The sequence below is a fragment of the Kogia breviceps genome, chromosome 1 (assembly GCF_026419965.1).
Source record: "Kogia breviceps isolate mKogBre1 chromosome 1, mKogBre1 haplotype 1, whole genome shotgun sequence".
Classification (NCBI taxonomy): domain Eukaryota; kingdom Metazoa; phylum Chordata; class Mammalia; order Artiodactyla; family Physeteridae; genus Kogia; species Kogia breviceps.
In genome coordinates, this window is record NC_081310.1 from 39,147,721 (window position 1) to 39,165,452 (window position 17,732).

General features: G+C 35.4%; 1 protein-coding gene across 1 annotated transcript in view; it reads left to right on the forward strand.

Moving 5' to 3' along the window:
* CATSPERE (catsper channel auxiliary subunit epsilon) overlaps positions 1 to 17,732 on the forward strand; it is a 229,026-nt gene that overhangs the window by 38,665 nt on the left and 172,629 nt on the right. Inside the window, exons 3-5 of the mRNA XM_067009900.1 lie at positions 167 to 240; positions 519 to 588; positions 9,877 to 9,947. Coding sequence (XP_066866001.1) covers positions 167 to 240; positions 519 to 588; positions 9,877 to 9,947 — 215 coding nt within the window. The remainder of the gene's footprint in view (positions 1 to 166; positions 241 to 518; positions 589 to 9,876; positions 9,948 to 17,732) is intronic.

Sequence of the window (17,732 nt, forward strand, 5' to 3'; positions counted from 1 at the left end):
CCATAAAAGTTGTTATTTTTCCTTTACTTGTACAATTTCAAAGGGACTGAATTTTAGTTATTCTCTCTTTAAATAATGACTCAGAAAATTGAGCCCTACATCTAAACACTGAGATAAAACATTTTCGAGCAGATTTTTGTTTGAGCTATTTTACCTTCTTTTCCAGATTAAGTTAGAGTATGAAGGAACATTATTTTCTGAGTGGAATGTGCCAGGAACTTGTTCTATAAAAAATAAAAGGTAAGATTTTTGCTGTGAAACTCAATGTATGTGTAAAATCCATTCATATAGTGTGGACATTCAGATTCAAGGTTGTGATTTAATGTAAATTTCTTTTCATTAATAGATGTAAAAAGAAAGACAAAATCACTTTGAAAATAGGAGAGAAGTAAACTATTGCTATATTTTTTTATTTTTCTAATTAGCAAAGAATGGAAGTTTTTAGGCTTAAAAAGTAGTAGGGGAATCTCATATGCATCTATACTTATTTTTCCTTTCCCATTGTTTTTAAATGCTAGATCACCCAAGACAGAACTACGTTGTTCTTCTCCTGGTATTCAGATTATAAAACCAATTGTTACAGGCCCAGTAAGTTGATTTTACTGATAAATTAGTAAATCTTAAATAATCATTCCTGTTACATTTTATTTTGCCTTATTTTTGATGTTTTAACTTAACCTGTTTTAAATAGTTGAGTTGTAACTATAAATAAAAGGTATTTTAAAATTATTGTCAATATATCATTAATTCTTAGATGTATCTCATAGAAAATTATGTTATGAACTGATACAGTAGTTCCCCACTTATCCATGGTTACACCTTCTGTGCTTTCAGTTACCCATGGTCAACTGTGGTCCAAAAAATGTAAATGGGAAATTCCAGAAATAAACAATTCACAAGCTTTAAATTGCAGTTGTTCTGAGTAGCATGATGAATTATCATGCCGTCCTGCTCCATCCTGCCTGGGACACGAGTCATTCCTTTGTCTAGCATATCCTACCCATTAGTTACTTAGTAGCTGTCCCAGTTATCAGATCTATTTTTGTGATAATGCAATGCTTCTGTGAAGGTAACCCTTATGTTACTCAATAATAGCCCCAAAAGTGCAAGAACAGTGATTCTGGCAATTCAGATATGCCAAAGAGAAGCTTCCTTTAAGTGAAAAGGTGAAAGTTTTTGCCTAAATAAGGAAAGAAAAAAGATCATATTGATATAATATTTTACTTTATTATTATTGTTGGTAATCTCTTACTGTGCTTAATTTACAAATTAAATTTTATCATAGGTATGTGTGTACAGGAAAAAGCAGTATATATAGGGCTGGTTTGGTACTATCTGCAGTTTCAACCATCCACTGGGGATCTTGGAATATATCCCCCGTGGATAAGAGGAGATCACCATATATGATTTTTACATTTTTTTTTATTAATAAATATATTAAAGCCCCAGTTACCACCTTAATGATAACAGTACTCCCAGATAAGTGGGTCTCAGATCATATACTACTATGACAATATCAACAATTAAAGACTCATTTCTAGCAGATTTGTTTGTATTCCACTACATTTTCTTCAATTCAGGAAAGCTATATGAATGCAAATAAATAAGAGTGATGTTGAATCCTCTATAGTCAACAAAAATAATAATAATAATAAGGAATTTTTTATTGGAATATAATTGCTTTACAATGTTGTGTTAGTTTCCGCTGTATGACGAAGGGAATCAACTATATGTATACATATATCCCCTCCCTCTTGGACCTCCCTCCCACCCATCCTACCCAACTAGGTCATCACAGAGCACCAAGCTGAGCTCCCTGTGCTATACAGAAGGTTCCCACTAGCTATCTATTTTGCACATGGTAGTGTATATATGTCAATCTAAATCTCCCAGTTCATCCCACCCCCTCTTCTCCCCTGTGTCCACATGTGCGTTCTCTACATCTCTGTCTCTATTCCTTTCCTGCAAATAGGTTCATCTGTACCATTTTTCTAGATTCCACATATATGCATTAATATATATTTGTTTTTCTCTTTCTGCCTTACTTCACACTGTATGACAGGCTCTAGGTCCATCCACATCTCTACAAATGACCCAATTTCGTTTCTTTTTATGGCTGAGTAATAGTCCATTGTATATATGTACCACATCTTCTTTATCCATTCATCTGTCAATGCACACTTAGGTTGCTTCCACGTCCTGGCTATTGTAAATAGTGCTGCAATGAACATTGTGGTACAGACTCTTTTTAATTATGGTTTTCTCAAGGTGTATGCCCAGTAGTGAGATTGCTGGGTCATATGGTAGTTCTATTTTTAGTTTTTTAAGGGACCTCCATACTGTTCTCCATAGTGGCTGTATCAATTTACATTCCCATCAACAGTGCAAGAGGGTTCCATTTTCTCCACACCCTCTCCAGCATTTACTGTCTAGATTTTTCCATGATGCACATTCTGACCAGTACCTCATTTTAGTTTTGATTTGCATTCCTCTAGTAAATAGTGATGTTGAGCATCTTTTCACATGCCTCTTGGCCATCTGTATGTCTACTTTGGAGAAATGTCTATTTATATCTTCCACCCATTTTTTGATTGGGTTGTTTGTTTTTTTTATATGGAGCTGCATGAGCTATTTATATATTTATATATATATATATATTTATCCATTGCTTCCTTTGCAAATATTTTCTCCCATTCTGAGGGTTGTCATTTCATCTTGTTTATGGTTTCCTTTGCTGTGCAGAAGCCTTTAAGTTTCATTAGGTCCCATTTGTTTATTTTTGTTTTTTATTTTCATTACTCTAGGAGGTGGGTCAAAAAAGATCTTGCCATGATTTATGTCAAAGAGGGTTTTGCCTATGTTTTCTTCTAAGAGTTTTATAGTGTCCAGTCTTACATTTAGGTCTTTAAAACATTTTAAGTGCATTTTTGTGTATGGTGTTAGGGAGTGTTCTAATTTCATTCTTTCACATGTAGCTGTCCTTTTTTCCCAACACCATTTATTGAAGAGACTCTTTTTATCCATTGTGTATTCTTGCCTCCTTTGTTGTAGCTTAGGTGACCACAGGTGCATGGGTTTATCTCTGGGCTTTATGTTTGTTACGTTGATCTATATGTCGTTTCTGTGCCAGTACCATACTCTTGATGACTGTAGCTTTGTAGTAGAGTCTGAAGTCAGGGAGTCTGATTCTTCCAGCTCTGTTTTTCTTTCTCAAAATTGTTTTGACTAATTCAGGGTGTTCTGTGTTTCCATATAAATTGTAACCTTTTTTTTCTAATTCTGTGAAAAATGACATTGCTAATTTGATAGGGATTGTATTGAATCTGTAGATTGCTTTGGGTGGTATAGTCATTCTCACAATGTTGATTCTTCCAATCCAAGAACATGGTATGTCTCTCCATACGTTCATGTCATCTTTGATTTCTTTCATCAGTGTTTCATAGTTTTCTGAGTACGGGTCTTTTGCCTCCTTAGGTAGGTTTATTCCTAGGTATTTTATTCTTTTTCTTGCAATGGTAACTGGGATTGTTTCCTTAATTTCTCTTTCATATTTTTTGTTATTAGTGTATAGGAATGCAAGAGATTTCTGTACATTAATTTTGTATTCTGCTACTTTACCAGATTCATTGATTAGCTCTAGTAGTTTTCTGGTAGCATTTTTAGGATTTTCTATGTACACTATCATGTCATCTGTAAACAGTGACAGTTTTACTTCTTTTACGATTTGGATTCCTTTTATTTCTTTTTCTTCTCTGACTGCCGTGGCTAGAACTTCCAAAACTATATTGAATAATAGTGGTGGGAGTGAGCACCCTTGTCTTTTTCCTGATCTTAGAGGAAATGGTTTTAGTTTTTCACCATTGAAAATGATGTTTGTTGTGGGTTTGTCATATATGGCCTTTTATGTTGAGGTAGGTTCCCTCTATGCCTACTTTCTGGAGAGCTTTTTTTGTTTTTTTGTTTTTTTGTGGTACACAGGCCTCTCACTGTTGTGGCCTCTCCCATTGCTGAGCACAGGCTTAGGACACACAGGCTCAGCAGCCATGGCTCACGGACCTAGCCGCTCCACGGCATGTGGGATCTTCCCAGACCGGGGCACGAACCCATGTCCCCGGCATCAGCAAGCAGATTCTCAACCACTGTGCCACCAGGGAAGCCCTAGAGAGTTTTAATCATAAATCGGTGTTGAATTTTGTCAAAAGCTTTTCCTGCATCTATTGAGACAATAATTTAATTATTGAATTTAATTTTTAATTAAATTTTATTTTATTATTAGAAATTTAATTTGTTAATATGGTATATCACATTGATTGATTTGCATATATTGAAGAATCCTTGCAGCCCTGGGATAAATCCCACTTGATCATGGTGTATGATCTTTTTAATGTGTTGTTGGATTCTGTTTGCTAGTATTTTTTCGTTTATTTTTTTTAACATCTTTATTGGAGTATAACTGTTTTACAATGGTGTGTTAGTTTCTGCTTTACAACAAAGTGAATCAGTTATACATATACATATGTTCCCATATCTCTTCCCTCTTACGTCTCCCTCCCTCCCACGCTCCCTATGTTTGCTAGTATTTTGTTGAGGATATTTGCTTCCATGTTCATCAGTGATATTGGTCTGTAATTTTCTTTTTTTGTGACATCTTTATCTGGTTTTGGTATCAGGGTGGCCTCATAGAATGAGTTTGGGAGTGTTCCTCCCTCTGCAATCTTTTGGAAGAGTTTCAGAAAGATAGGTGTTAGCTCTTCTCTAAATGTTTGATAGAATTGTCCTGTGAAGCCATCTGGTCCTGGATTTTTGTTTGTTGGAAGATTTTTAATTACAGTTTCAATTTCACTATTTGTGATTGGTCTGTTTATATTTTCCATTTCTTCCTGGTTCAGTCTTGAAAGTTTGTACCTTTCTAAGAATTTGTCCATTTCTTCCAAGTTGTCCATTTTCTTCGCATATAGTTGCTTGTAGTTTCTTATGATCCTTTGTATTTCTGTGCTGTCAGTTGTAATTTCTCTTTTTTCATTTCTAATTTTATTGATTTGAATCCTCTCCCTTTTTTTTCTTGATAAGTCTGGCTAGGTTTATCAATTTTGTTATCTTCTCGAAGAACCAACTTTTAGTTTTGTTGATCTTTGCTATCGTTTTCTTAGTTTCTATTTCATTTATTTCTGCCTGATCTTTATGATTTCCTTCCTTCTACTAACTTTGGGTTTTTTGTTGTTGTTCTTCTTTCTCTAGTTGCTTTAGGTGTAAGGTTAGATTGTTTATTTGAGATTTTTCTTGTTTCCTGAGGTGAGATTGAATTGCTATAAACTTCCCTCTTAGAACTGCTTTTGCTGCATTCCATAGGTTTCGGGTCATTGTGTTTTCACTATCATTTGTTTCTATGATTTTTTTAATTTTCTCTTTGATTTCTTTAGTGATTTCTTGGTTATTTAGTAGTGTACTGTTTAACCTCCATGTGTTTATGTTTTTTACAGTTTTTTTTTTTACTGTAATTGATTTCTAATCTCATAGAGTTGTGGTCAGAAAGGATGCTTGATATAATTTCAATTGTCGTAAATTTACCGAGGCTTGATTTTTGAGCTAAGATGTGAATTATCCTGGAGAAAGTTCTGTATACACTTGAGACGAAAGTGTATTCTGCTGCTTTTGGGTGGAATGTCCTATAAATGTCAATGAAATCTATCTGGTCTGTTGTGTCATTTAAAGCTTGTGTTTCCTTATTTATTTTCTGTTTGGATGATCTGTCCATTGGTATAATTGGGGTGTTAAAGTCCCCACTATTATTGTGTTGCTGTTGATTTCCCCTTTTATGGCTGTTAGTATTTGCTTTATGTATTGAGGTGCTCCTATGATGGGTGCATAAATATTTATAATTGTTATATCTTCTTCTTGGATTGATCATTATGTAGTGTGCTTCCCTGTTTCTTGTAACAGTCTTTATTTTAAAGTCTATTTTATCTGATATGAGTATAGCCAACTCCAGGTTTCTTTCAATTTTCATTTGCATGGAATATCTTTTTCCATCCCCTCACTTTCAGTCTCTATGTGTCCCTAGGTCTGAAGTGGGTCTCTTTTAGACAGCATATACATGGGTCTTATTTTTGTATCCATTCAGCCAGTCTGGGTCTTTTGGTTGGAGCATTTAATCCATTTACATTCAAGGTAATTATCGATATGTATGTTCCTATTACCATATTCTTAATTGTTTTGCATTTGTTTTTGTGGGTCTTTTTCTTCTCTTGTGTTTCCCACCTAGAGAAGTTTCTTTAGCATTTGTTGTAAGGCTTGCTTGGTGCTGCTGAATTCTCTGAGCTTTTGCTTATCTGTAAAGCTTTTGATTTCTCTGTTGAATCTGAATGAGACCCTTGCTGGGTAGAGTAATCTTGGTTGTAGGTTTTTCCCTTTCATCACTTTAAAGATATCTTGCCACTCCCTTCTGGTCTGCAGACTTTCTGCTGTAAAATCAGCTGATAACCTTATGGAGATTCCCTTGTATGCTATTTGTTGCTTCTCCCTTGCTCCTTTTAATATTTTTTCTTTGAATTTAATTTTTCCTAGTTTAATTAATATGTGTCTTGGTGTGTTTCTCCTTGGGTTTATCCTGTATGGAGTCTGCAATTCCTGAACTTGGGTGGCTATTTCTTTTCCCATCTTAGGGAAGTTTTTGACTCTAATCTCTTCAGATATTTTCTCAGACCCTTTCTCTTTCTCTTCTTCTTCTAGGACCACTATAATTCGAATATTGGTGCATTTAATGTTGTCCTAGAGGTCCCTGAGACTGTCCTCATTTCTTTTCATTCTTTTTTCTTTATGCTGCTCTTCAGCAGTTATTTCCACCATTCTATCTTCCAGGTCACTTATCCATTCTTCTGCCTCGGTTATTCTGCTATTGATTCCTTCTAGAGTATTTTTCATTTCAATTATTGTGTTGTTCATCACTGTTTGTTTGTGCTTTAGTTCTTCTAGATCCTTGTTACACATTTCTTGTATTTTCTCAATCCATGCCTCCATTCTATTTCCAAGATTTTAGATCATCTTTACTATCATTACTCTGGATTATTTTTCAGGTAGGTTGCCTATATGCTCTTCATTTATTTGGTCTTATAGGTTTTTACCTTGCTCCTTCATCTTTAACATATTTTTTGTCATCTCGCTTTTTTTTGATTTGTGGGGCTGTGTTCCTGTTGTGCTGGTTGTTCGGTCTGAGGCATCCAGCACTGGAATGTGCAGGCAGTTGGTTGGAGCTGGGTCTTGGTGCTGAGATGAGGACCTCTGGGAGAGCTTACACCAATTAACATTCCTTAGGGTCTGAGCTTCTCTGTTACTCCAGTGTTTTGGACTCCACACACCCACCACAGGAGGTCAGTCAAGACCCTGCAAGCCACACAGTGCAGCAAACAAACAAACAAACAAAAGGCAACAAACAAAAAAAAGAGCAGAACAATAACATATAAAAAATAAAATAAAATTAGAAAAATTAAAAATACATTAGAAAAAATAAAAATAAAAATGAAATCACCACAACAAAACAGAACCACAACAGCAAATATATATATATATAAAATTTTAACAATGAAAAAATAAAATAAAAAATAAGATTAAAAGGTAAGAATTTTTTTTTTTAAGGGCTGGAGGAGGCCTGGGGGCTGTGGGGCTCAGGCCCAGGACCTGTGCAGCCAGAAAAGGCCTTAGCAGGTGGTGGGGCTTAGACCTGGGACCCGTGCAGCCAGAAAAGCCCTTAGTTGAGGGGTGGGGGTTAGGTCCAAGACCTGTGCTGCTGGAAGAGGCCTCAGTGGGGGTGATTAGGCCCAGGATCTGACCGGCTAGAGGAATTCAGGCCCAGGACCCCAGGAGGCTTGCCAGGGCCTAAGTGGCAGGGGAGATGCTGGCCGCGTTCCCCTCTGATCCCCCAATCCCCAGAAGGTCCCTCCCCATCCCCATCAATCCCCACGCCATGAGTGGACCCCTCTGAGTGTGGGAACCTCTCCCCTCCCCCAGTCTCCCTCAGGGGTGCCAGTCCCATCCTACCTCCAACTTGTCTTCCCTCCCTCTTTCCTTCCTGTGTCCTACCTGGTGGCATGGGGATTCCTCCTGTCCCCTTTGGTGTCTGAGGTTCTCCACCAGCACCTAGTAGATGTGTCCTCCTACTCCACCATCTTCACTCCACCCCTAACAATAAGGAATTTTAAAGCAATGGCACTGTACTAGTTTGTAACAAAGTACTGGCCACACACCTTATAGTTGAAGTTCTCACATAAGTGTATCTAAAGTCATTGCTGTGTAGAGACTTCATGTGACAAGTCCTGCCTTTACTTTGGGGCTTGTGCCTTCTTTTTACTTTTTTTTTTTCCCATGAGTAAAGTGATTTTCTAAGTTCTGTTGCTTTCCTTTTACTTAGTAACCAGTATTTTCAGGGAACAGGTAGACAGGGTGAAGTGGGAGAGGCCAGATGAATATAGTAATTCACATTTCAATCCCTGTAGATTGAAAAATATTTGAATTTGTCTTTTTGAGTTTGTGTGTTTCCCAGTTTCATGAACACAATTCCTGAGGAAGTAAAGGATTTCTCTCCCTTTTGTTATGTGTTGGAAGTCCACATAAATGTGTAATGTTATGTAAAAAATATGTACACACTAATACATGTATATATAGGAATATCTTTTCCATTTATATATAGTGTTATCAGACCTTACAGCCTTTAAGGAGGTATGTGTGACTTTTGAAATGCACTCAAAAGTCCTCAGCTGTAACATAAAAAAATGTCTCCAAGCATTGCCAAACATTTCTTTGCAAGCAAATTCATCTCTTGTTGAGAACAATTAAACAAGAAAATTAATTGAGTTGTGTTTCACTGAGGAAGACTTTCGAGGAAAATTCACTGTTTTCCTTTGTACAGTTGCAGAGAACACTTCTGTGTCCAGATATTGGTGGGGGGGTGGTGGTTCAACATTGACCAATTCTCCTATATCAGCTGGGTGTACTACCATTCAAAGTTCCAGCAATATCTACCTAGAGTTAATGTCACATCCCACAAGTTAAGGGCTCAGCCCCACAAGACTGCACTCACTTTAGTTGCCAATTGCAAGTCCCTGGTTGTCACCTATACTTCTGACTGACTGGAGATAAATCCAGGTTCCCATAACTTTCTCCTCAATTTCAGTAATTTGCTAAACAACTTGCAGAACTCAGGGAAACACATTTACTGGTTAAAATAAAGGATATGGTAAAAGGATCCAGGTGAACAACAAGGTCAAGAAGTACATAGGGCAAGGTCCAGAAGGGTTCTGAGTACAGGAACTTCTGTCATTGTGCAGTTGGGTACATCACCTGCTGGCATGTGGATGTGTCCACCCACCTGGAAGCTCTCTTACTCTCATATTTTAAGGATTTTTATGGAGACTTCATCAAGTAGGCATGATTGATTATTGACTCATTTTCCAGCTCTTCTCCACTCTCCAGAGAATGGGGGAAGGCTGAGCTGAGAATGGGAGGCTGAGCTGAGAATGGGAAGCTGAGCTGAAAGTTCCAAGCTTTTAACCATGGGTTGGTTTTTCTAGTGATCAGTTCCCAGCCAGGAGCCCACCAAGAGTTACCTCATTAGAACAAAAGGAATTTAGGGGCTCTGTGCCAGATGTTCCTATTACTCAGGAAATTAAAAAGTGTTAGGAGCTAGGTGTCAGGAACCAGGGTCAAAGACCAAATATTAGGAACTGGGAGTAAAATATACATATTATATATGTATATATATGTATATATAAATATACATGTATATATCATATGTGAAAAATGTATATATATAATTTCACAAAGACAAATATAATAGAAACAGTCATCTAAATTTATCATAGTTTCTTTTGCATTTTCTTTTAGGATTTAGAAGAAGAACGCTATTTATCTGTGGACAGTTCTGATACTTGCTTTCTGTGGTATTATAAGGTTATGTAAGTAATGCAGAAGGAAGGTAATTAATGTGTTTTAAGATTATTTAGCTTTAGTTAACCACAAATTGATTATCTGCATTATAGTTTCCATATAAGCTTTTATTCACCAGTCAAGATATCCTCAAATGTATCCAACTAATTCCCAACTAATAGTGAAGAACAAACAGTAAAGATAACAATAGCAACCACTATTTGAACATATACTGCTTCTACATGGTCATACTTTATGTAAATTAGCTATGTCAGTTTTCATAATTACCAGTTAAATGTAAGTATTACTATCTTTATTATAAGTGAGGAAAATGTAAGCTTGGATAGGTTAAGTAATTTGGAAAAAAATATGCAGCTACTAAAAGGTAACATTGGAAATTGACTGGTTTTTCAGATTACAGGCTTCTTTTGTTTCCATTGTATACATTATATTCCAAAAGCACTCTTGTTTTCTTAGATAGCTCTTCAAACTCTTTTTAACATGATGGTGAATAAATATAACTAAGAAGGTAAAACTGGTACAAGAAAAAATAATCGCATTATAAATCAATAAGTAAAATGCATCAATGAATCAGAGGTTTTTTTTGTTGATTTTGTTTTGTTTTTGTTTTTGGTATCATAGTCCAGCATATCCTAAGCACTGTGTAGGATAAAAAGAACTGTCTTATGTGGTCCCTGCTCTCCAGATGACTGTAATGTACCTAATTCTTTTAATCTACTTAACATCCCTTCTTTTGAGGGAACCATCCCTCCCCTATTCTGTGGTGAAATTATTAATTTCATGTGATTTATGTGGTACTACCTCCACAACCCCACATTTCATTGACCACAGCAATTAGTTGAGGATGGCCATATGACCCAAACAGAACCTATCAGAATACTTGTGTCTTCAGTAAAGCATAATTGTTGCCAATAATTTCACAGTCCTGGTTTATGTGGTCCCTTAAAGTCAGATGGCTCTGCGGTTTATGTGTAACCTTTGAATTGAAAGTCCTGATAGCTAGATTTCAGCAAGCCCCACCAGGAGTACACATTTATCCATTCTTCTCTGAATTACTGCCACTCTCCCAGAGTCTTACCAAGAAGCAAGGTTATGTAAGTAATGCAAAAGAAAAGTAATTAATGTATTTTAAGAGTATTTAGCTTTAGTTAACCACAAATGGATTAGCTGATATATTTGTCTATACTTGAACAGATGCTGCATTATCTGTATTACTATAACTTTATTTTTTAAATCTTGAGGAGTGATAGTACAAATACCCACCCCACCCTGACCGCAACTCTTGTCCTCCTTCAGGAATTTCTTAGCTATATCATGGGCCTATTTTTCCTTCCTATAAATTTTTGGAATTGGTTTGTCAAATTCTACAAAAAACCTTAGTTGGGATTTTTATAATTTGTCTAAATATTTTAATCAATTTGGGGTGTCTTTCTACTCCCGAATAATATATAACCCTCCATTTACTTAGGTCTTTTTACATTTCTGCCAATAAAATTTTGTAATTTTTAATAAATGTTCCAGGACATTTTTATTAGACTTATTCCTAGGTACTCTTTTTTTTTGCTATTATAAATAGTCAAATTTTTAAAATTACAATTTCTAACCAGTTATTCCTGTTGTATAGAATACAATTTACTTTTGAATGTTGATTTTTGCATTCAGCAACATTGCTAAACTCTTATATTGTGATAATTTATTTATATATTCTCTTGGAATTAAAAAGACAGATTACTTGCAAATAGTGATGATTTTGTTTTTCTTTCTGGTAAGTGTGGCTTCCATTCCTTTTATTCTTATTGCATGTCTAGAACATCAAATACGATGTTTCTTAGAAGGGTGATAGCAGATCTCCTTATTTTATTCCTGATCTTAAAAGGAAGGCTCTCATCATTTCACTATTTTGTATAATATTTGTTACAGGTTATGAGTTAAACTTTACCTGGTTAAGGAAGTTCCCTTTTATTCCAGGGTGGCTGTGAATTTTTTTATGAATTGGTGTTGAAATTTATTCAAAGTTTTTTTCTCTTCCACATAAAAGTTCATACAGTTTTTCTCTTTTACTATGTTAATCTGATGGATAATAGTTATTAATATTTCTATATTAAACTAACCTTGTGTTTAGCCAACTTGGTCTTGATGAGTTAACTTTCATATACATTGATAGATTCCATTTGCTAATATTATTTAGTTTTTGTGTGTGTGTGAATATACATGAGTGAGGTTGGCCTGTGGTTTTACTCCCCTTGTACTATCCTTTTCCTCTTTTGATATCAAGGCTATGCTAGACTCATCATGTAAGTTAGGATGAGTTGTTCTTTTCTACTCTCTGAGAGATTTTGTATAAGATTGGAAATATATGTTCCTTGAATATTTGATGGAAACTTGCATAGAAATCTACCTGGACCTGGATTTTTTGAGTGTGTGGGGGAAAATTTTATAACTATTAACTCAATTTCTTTAATGGTTAAAATCCTATTTTGGAGTTCTAATTCTTATAAAATCCATTTCTGTAGTATTTTATTTCTAGGAATTCATCCATGTCTTCAGTTAGCAATTTTAGTATCAATTTTAATGTCATAAAGTTGTCCATAATATCCTCTTATATTTGTTTAATCTCTGAAGTATTGTAGGTATGCCTCTCTTTCATCATTTCTAATATTTTTATTTGTGCCCTCCTTCTATTTCCTTGTTCTTCCTAGAGATATTTCTATTTTATTAGTCTTTTCAAAGAACCATCTTTTGGATTTATTGAGCTTTTGTATTGTTGTCTATTTTATCTCAATTTGTTTTTTACATTATTTCTTTTTTTGAGTTTGTTTTTCTAAAATTTTTGAATTAGTTATTTAGCCTACTAGGCTTAAGACTTCCTTTTTTTCGAATGTATGTGTTTAAGGAAATAAAATTTCTTCTAAGTCCCTCTACAGCTGCATCAACAAATAGTGGAATATCTCATAATTGTAATTTTTCATTATTGCTCAGAAATAATTGTCTAGTAACTACTACAATTTGTTTGACCAATGAGTTGTTTAGAAATGCATTTTTAAATTTACAGACATGAGTCTTTTAAATTATTGTTTTGTTATTGAATTCTAACCTAATTGTATTGTGATCACAAAAGTGTTAGAATCAAATCTTTGTCTTAGCATGTAGTCAAATTTTATAAATGTCTCGTGTGTACCTGAAGAAAATATATTTTCCTATTGTTGGATGAAGTATATTTATGTCCAGTAGATCAGGTGTGTTAAGTGTACTGTTCAAAGTCTTGTGTACTTATTTGACTCATTGTTGACTTGATATTGGCTAAAATTTCCCACTATGATGGTAGATACATCACTTTTCCTTGTAGGTATCTAAATTTTCGCTTTTTATTTTGAATTTATCTTTTAGGTGCATATAACTTTAGAATTATTAAGATTTTTTTGAAGAATTGAGACTTTGTAGTGACCTTGTTTCTCACTTGTAATGCTTTTCAACTTACGTTCTATCTTATATTAATATGTTCATGAATTTTTAACCTTTGATTTTCAAGGCCTTAGAATCATTTTTCATTGACTTCTGGCTTCTGCTATTGCAGTTGAGAAGTCTGCTCTCTGTCTAATGGTTTTTCCTTTTTAGGTAATCATTATTTTCTCTGTAGCTGTTTTAAGAAGTTCAACCTTACCTATTGAGCTATACAAACTTTGCTATTGTAGGCTTCTTTATATTTATCCTACTTTTGATTTATTATAGTTCCTGAATCTGAATATTAAAGCCTTTCATCAATTCTAAAAATTCAGTTACTATCTTTTCAAATCCTGGTTTTCTCTCATTCTCTTTCTTCTTTCTTTTTAAATTTCCATAATGGAAACAAGCCACCATTTAATTCTGTCCTTCCTGATGCTTAATATCTTTTCATATTTCCTATCTTTTTATTTCCCATGACTCATTCTAGACTATTTTTTCAAATGTTTCTTTCAGTTTTCTAGTTCTCTCATCATCTGTGTTTAAAATTTTTAATTACTAAAATCCTACTATCTAGAGGAAAGTACCATTGTATACTATATTCTACCATTTCTGCATTATTGCATCCATAACTGGCTGTGTAATCTGTTGGGTGCAGTGCAAAATGAATATGGAGGGCCTCTGGTTTAAAAGCCAAGGGAAAAATACCATTAAAAGTATTAAATATAAAGCTTTTCCTTTCTTCTGTGTTTACTCTCTACCCGTCATGGCACTTTTTATTTGGAATATAATGTCATGCTCCCTTGGACATGAGAATACTCTTGGGTCAAGTACAAACTCGTAGATCCACCACGTTTAGCATGTGTGCAGCCCATTAGCTGCTCAATTTTCCCTCTCAACAGTCATTGGACTGACATATAATACTTCAGCCAGGGGTGGGGTCCGAAGAAGTCAAACCAGACATCTTCCCTTACAGTGGACTTACCACCTCAACCCATAGCTGATAGGCAACCCCCAATGATATTGCAACCTCTGCACTGTGACACCCTTGGTACCTGGATTGGGGGTGGGTAAGAAGCTCATCCCTGCCTAGATGAGGCCTCCATCAGCCACACCATAATTTTGCTAGCTGGGGTACGAGGAGGACATTTGCTGGCATGCCTTACTTCAAGATGTCACAGGACTTAAACACCCTATACTGATCCTCCTCATACCTGAGCCCAGAACTAGTTTTCAGGACAAGGAGTGAGAAGGGGAAGGCCAGGCAGGACCCAAGGTGCCAGGGCATAATGAGTGGGTGGCCAAGAGCCTGTCCCATGGGGAAGATAACTAATAGGAGACAGTACTGCATGAGCCAAACCTACAAGTGCATGCTTCATTTTCCTATCATACTTCACATGCAAGCCACAAGTTCAAAGATACATTTATTAAGAATTTCAAGACAGAGACTGCAAAGCATTAAACCTCAAGTACAAGGCCCTGCTGAGCACTGCCTCTTCCCTGGGCTTTCCTAACCTATTGATTCTGCCCACAAACCAGAATTCTGACCTGAGGGAAGAGAATTCATGGATCAGGTACCGTATTAGCATCTAAACTCTCTTGCTTTATTCTCTCTTTCCCCTAGGGTTAGAATACAGAAAAAGAAGGGAAAAGAATCCAAGGGATCATGCTCAAATTATCATCTTTTTCAAATTCACTGTAACAGTGTTCTGCTTCATCAGTCTATCCCAGTACTCTCTGCCTACTATCTATCTACTTAAACTGCTTTGGCAACGTCACTGAAAGTTTAATGGGACTTTTTTAGTCCTTTTACTGTTTGATTTCTGTACCATATTTAATGCTGGGTATCACTTATTTCTTCTTAAAACTCTTTCATTCCTTCACTAACCTAATACCAGTATCTTCTCTGTCTTTCTTTTTATTACACATTATTAACTATAGTCACCATGCTGTACATTAGATTCCCAGAACTTATTCATCTGCTTCCTTTGCTGTGCAGAAACATTTCAGTTTAATGTATTCTCACTTTTTCATTTTTACTTTTGTTGCTTGGGCTTTTGATATCATATCCAAAAACTCATTGCTAAGCCTGATATCAAAGAGATTCTTCTCTGTGTTTCCTTCTAGGAGTTTCACAGTTTAGGGTATAATATTTAAGTCCTCAGTCCATTTTGAGTTGATTTTTTAAAAAATTTATTTATTTTTGGCTGCATTAGGTCTTTGTTGCTGTGCTCCAGCTTTCTCTAGTTGCGGCGAGTGGGGGCTACTCTGTTGTGGTTCAGTGGCTTCTCATGTTGTGGAGCACGGGCTCTAGGTGTGTGGGCTTCAGTAGTTGTGACACATAGGCTCAGTAGTTGTGGCTCACGGGCTCTAGAGCACAGGTTCAGTAGTTGTGGCGCATGGGCTTAGTTGCTCCACGGCATGTGAGATCTTCCCAGACCAGGGCTCAAACCGTTGTCCGCTGCATTGGCAGGCAGATTCTTAACCACTACGCTACCAGGGAAGTCCTTGAGTTGATCTTTTGAGTGGTGTAAGGTAAGGGTCCAGTTTCATTGTTTTGCATATGGATATCCAATTTTTCCAACACTGTCTCTTCAAGATTATTCTGTGCCCATATCCTGTTCTTGGCGCCCTTGTCAAACATTAGTTGACCATATTTTTGAGGGTTTAATTCTGGGCCCTTATTCTGTTCCATTGCTCCATGTATCTATTTTAATGCCAGTACCATACCATTTTGATTACTATAGATTTTTATTATACTTTGAAATCAGGAAATGTGATGCCTCTGGCTTTGTTCTTTCTCAAGATTGCTTTGACTCTTTGGGGTCTTTGGGGTTCCATACATATTTCAGAATTGTTTCTTCTACTCCTGTGAAAATTCGGTTGGAAATTTGATACGAATTTCATTGACTCTATAGAAGGTTTTGTGTAGTATGAATATTTTAACAATATTAACTCTTCCAATCCATGAACATGGGATATTTTTCCATTTGTTTAAGTGTTCCACAGTTTCTTCCATCAATGTCTTATACTTTTTGGTATATAGATCTTTCACTTCCATGGTTAAATTTATTCCTACGTATTTTATTATTTGTGTTGCTATTGTTGCTTTCTTTATTTCTTTTTCAGATAGTTTATCATTAGTATATAGAAATGCAACTGATTTCTGCATGTTGATTTTGTATGCTGCAACTTCCCTGAATTTATTGATTAGTTCTAACAATTTTGGGGTGGACTCTTTAGGATTTTCTATATACATGATTACATCATCAACAGAGACAATTTTACTTCTTTCTTTCCAATTCAGATGCCTTACATTTCTTTTTCTTGCCTGATTGCTTTTGCTAGGACTTCAGTTATTATGTTGAATAGAAATGGTGAGAATGAGTGCCCTTGTCTTGTTCCTGACCTTAAAGGAAAAGCTTTCAACCTTTCATGACTGAGTAGATGTTAGCTGAGGTGTGTCATATCTTGCCTTTATTATGATGAAGTATGTTCCTTCTATTTCCAATTTGTTGAGGGTTTTTATCAATCAAGGATAATGTATTTTGTCAAATGCTTTTTCTGCATGTATTGAGAAGATCAAATGATTTTTGTCTTTCAGTCTATTAATGTGGTTATTACATTGATTTATTTTCATATATTGCATTCCAGGGACAAATCTCACTTGATCATCATGTATGATCCTTTTAATATGCTGTTGAATTTGGTTTGCTAGTATATCACTTAGAATTTTTGGATTGGTATTCATCAGGGATGTTGGCCTGTAGTTTTCTTTTCTTGTAGTGCCCTTATCTGGTTTTGATATTGGGGTAAAGCTGCACTTGCAAAAAGAGTTTTGAAATATCCATTCCTCTTCAGTTTTTTGGAAGAGTTTGGAAAGAATTGGTATCAATTCTTCCTTAAATGCTTGGTAGAATTCACCAATGAAGCCATCAAATACTGGGCTTTTTCTTTGTTGGGAGATTTTTGCTTACTGATTCAAGCTCCTGACTCATTATTGGTTTGTCTGATACTCTGCTTCTTCATGATTTATTCTTCGTAGGTCATATATTTTTAGGAATTTATCCGTTTCTACTAGATCGTCCAATATTTTGGCCTGTAATTGTTCATAGTAGTCTTTTATGGTTTTTAAAAAAATTTTTCTGTAGAATTGATAGTCATTTTCTCATTTTCATTTCTGATTTCAGTAATTTGAGTCTTCTTTCTTTTTTCGTAGGTAGTCTAGCTAAAGTTTTGTCAATTTTGTTTATCTTTTTAAAAAAATTCTTAGTTTTATTCTTTTTTCTTTTTTTTTTTGGTCTCATTTCTGTTCTATTTCATTGTTATTTCCTCTTCTTTGCTAACTTTGA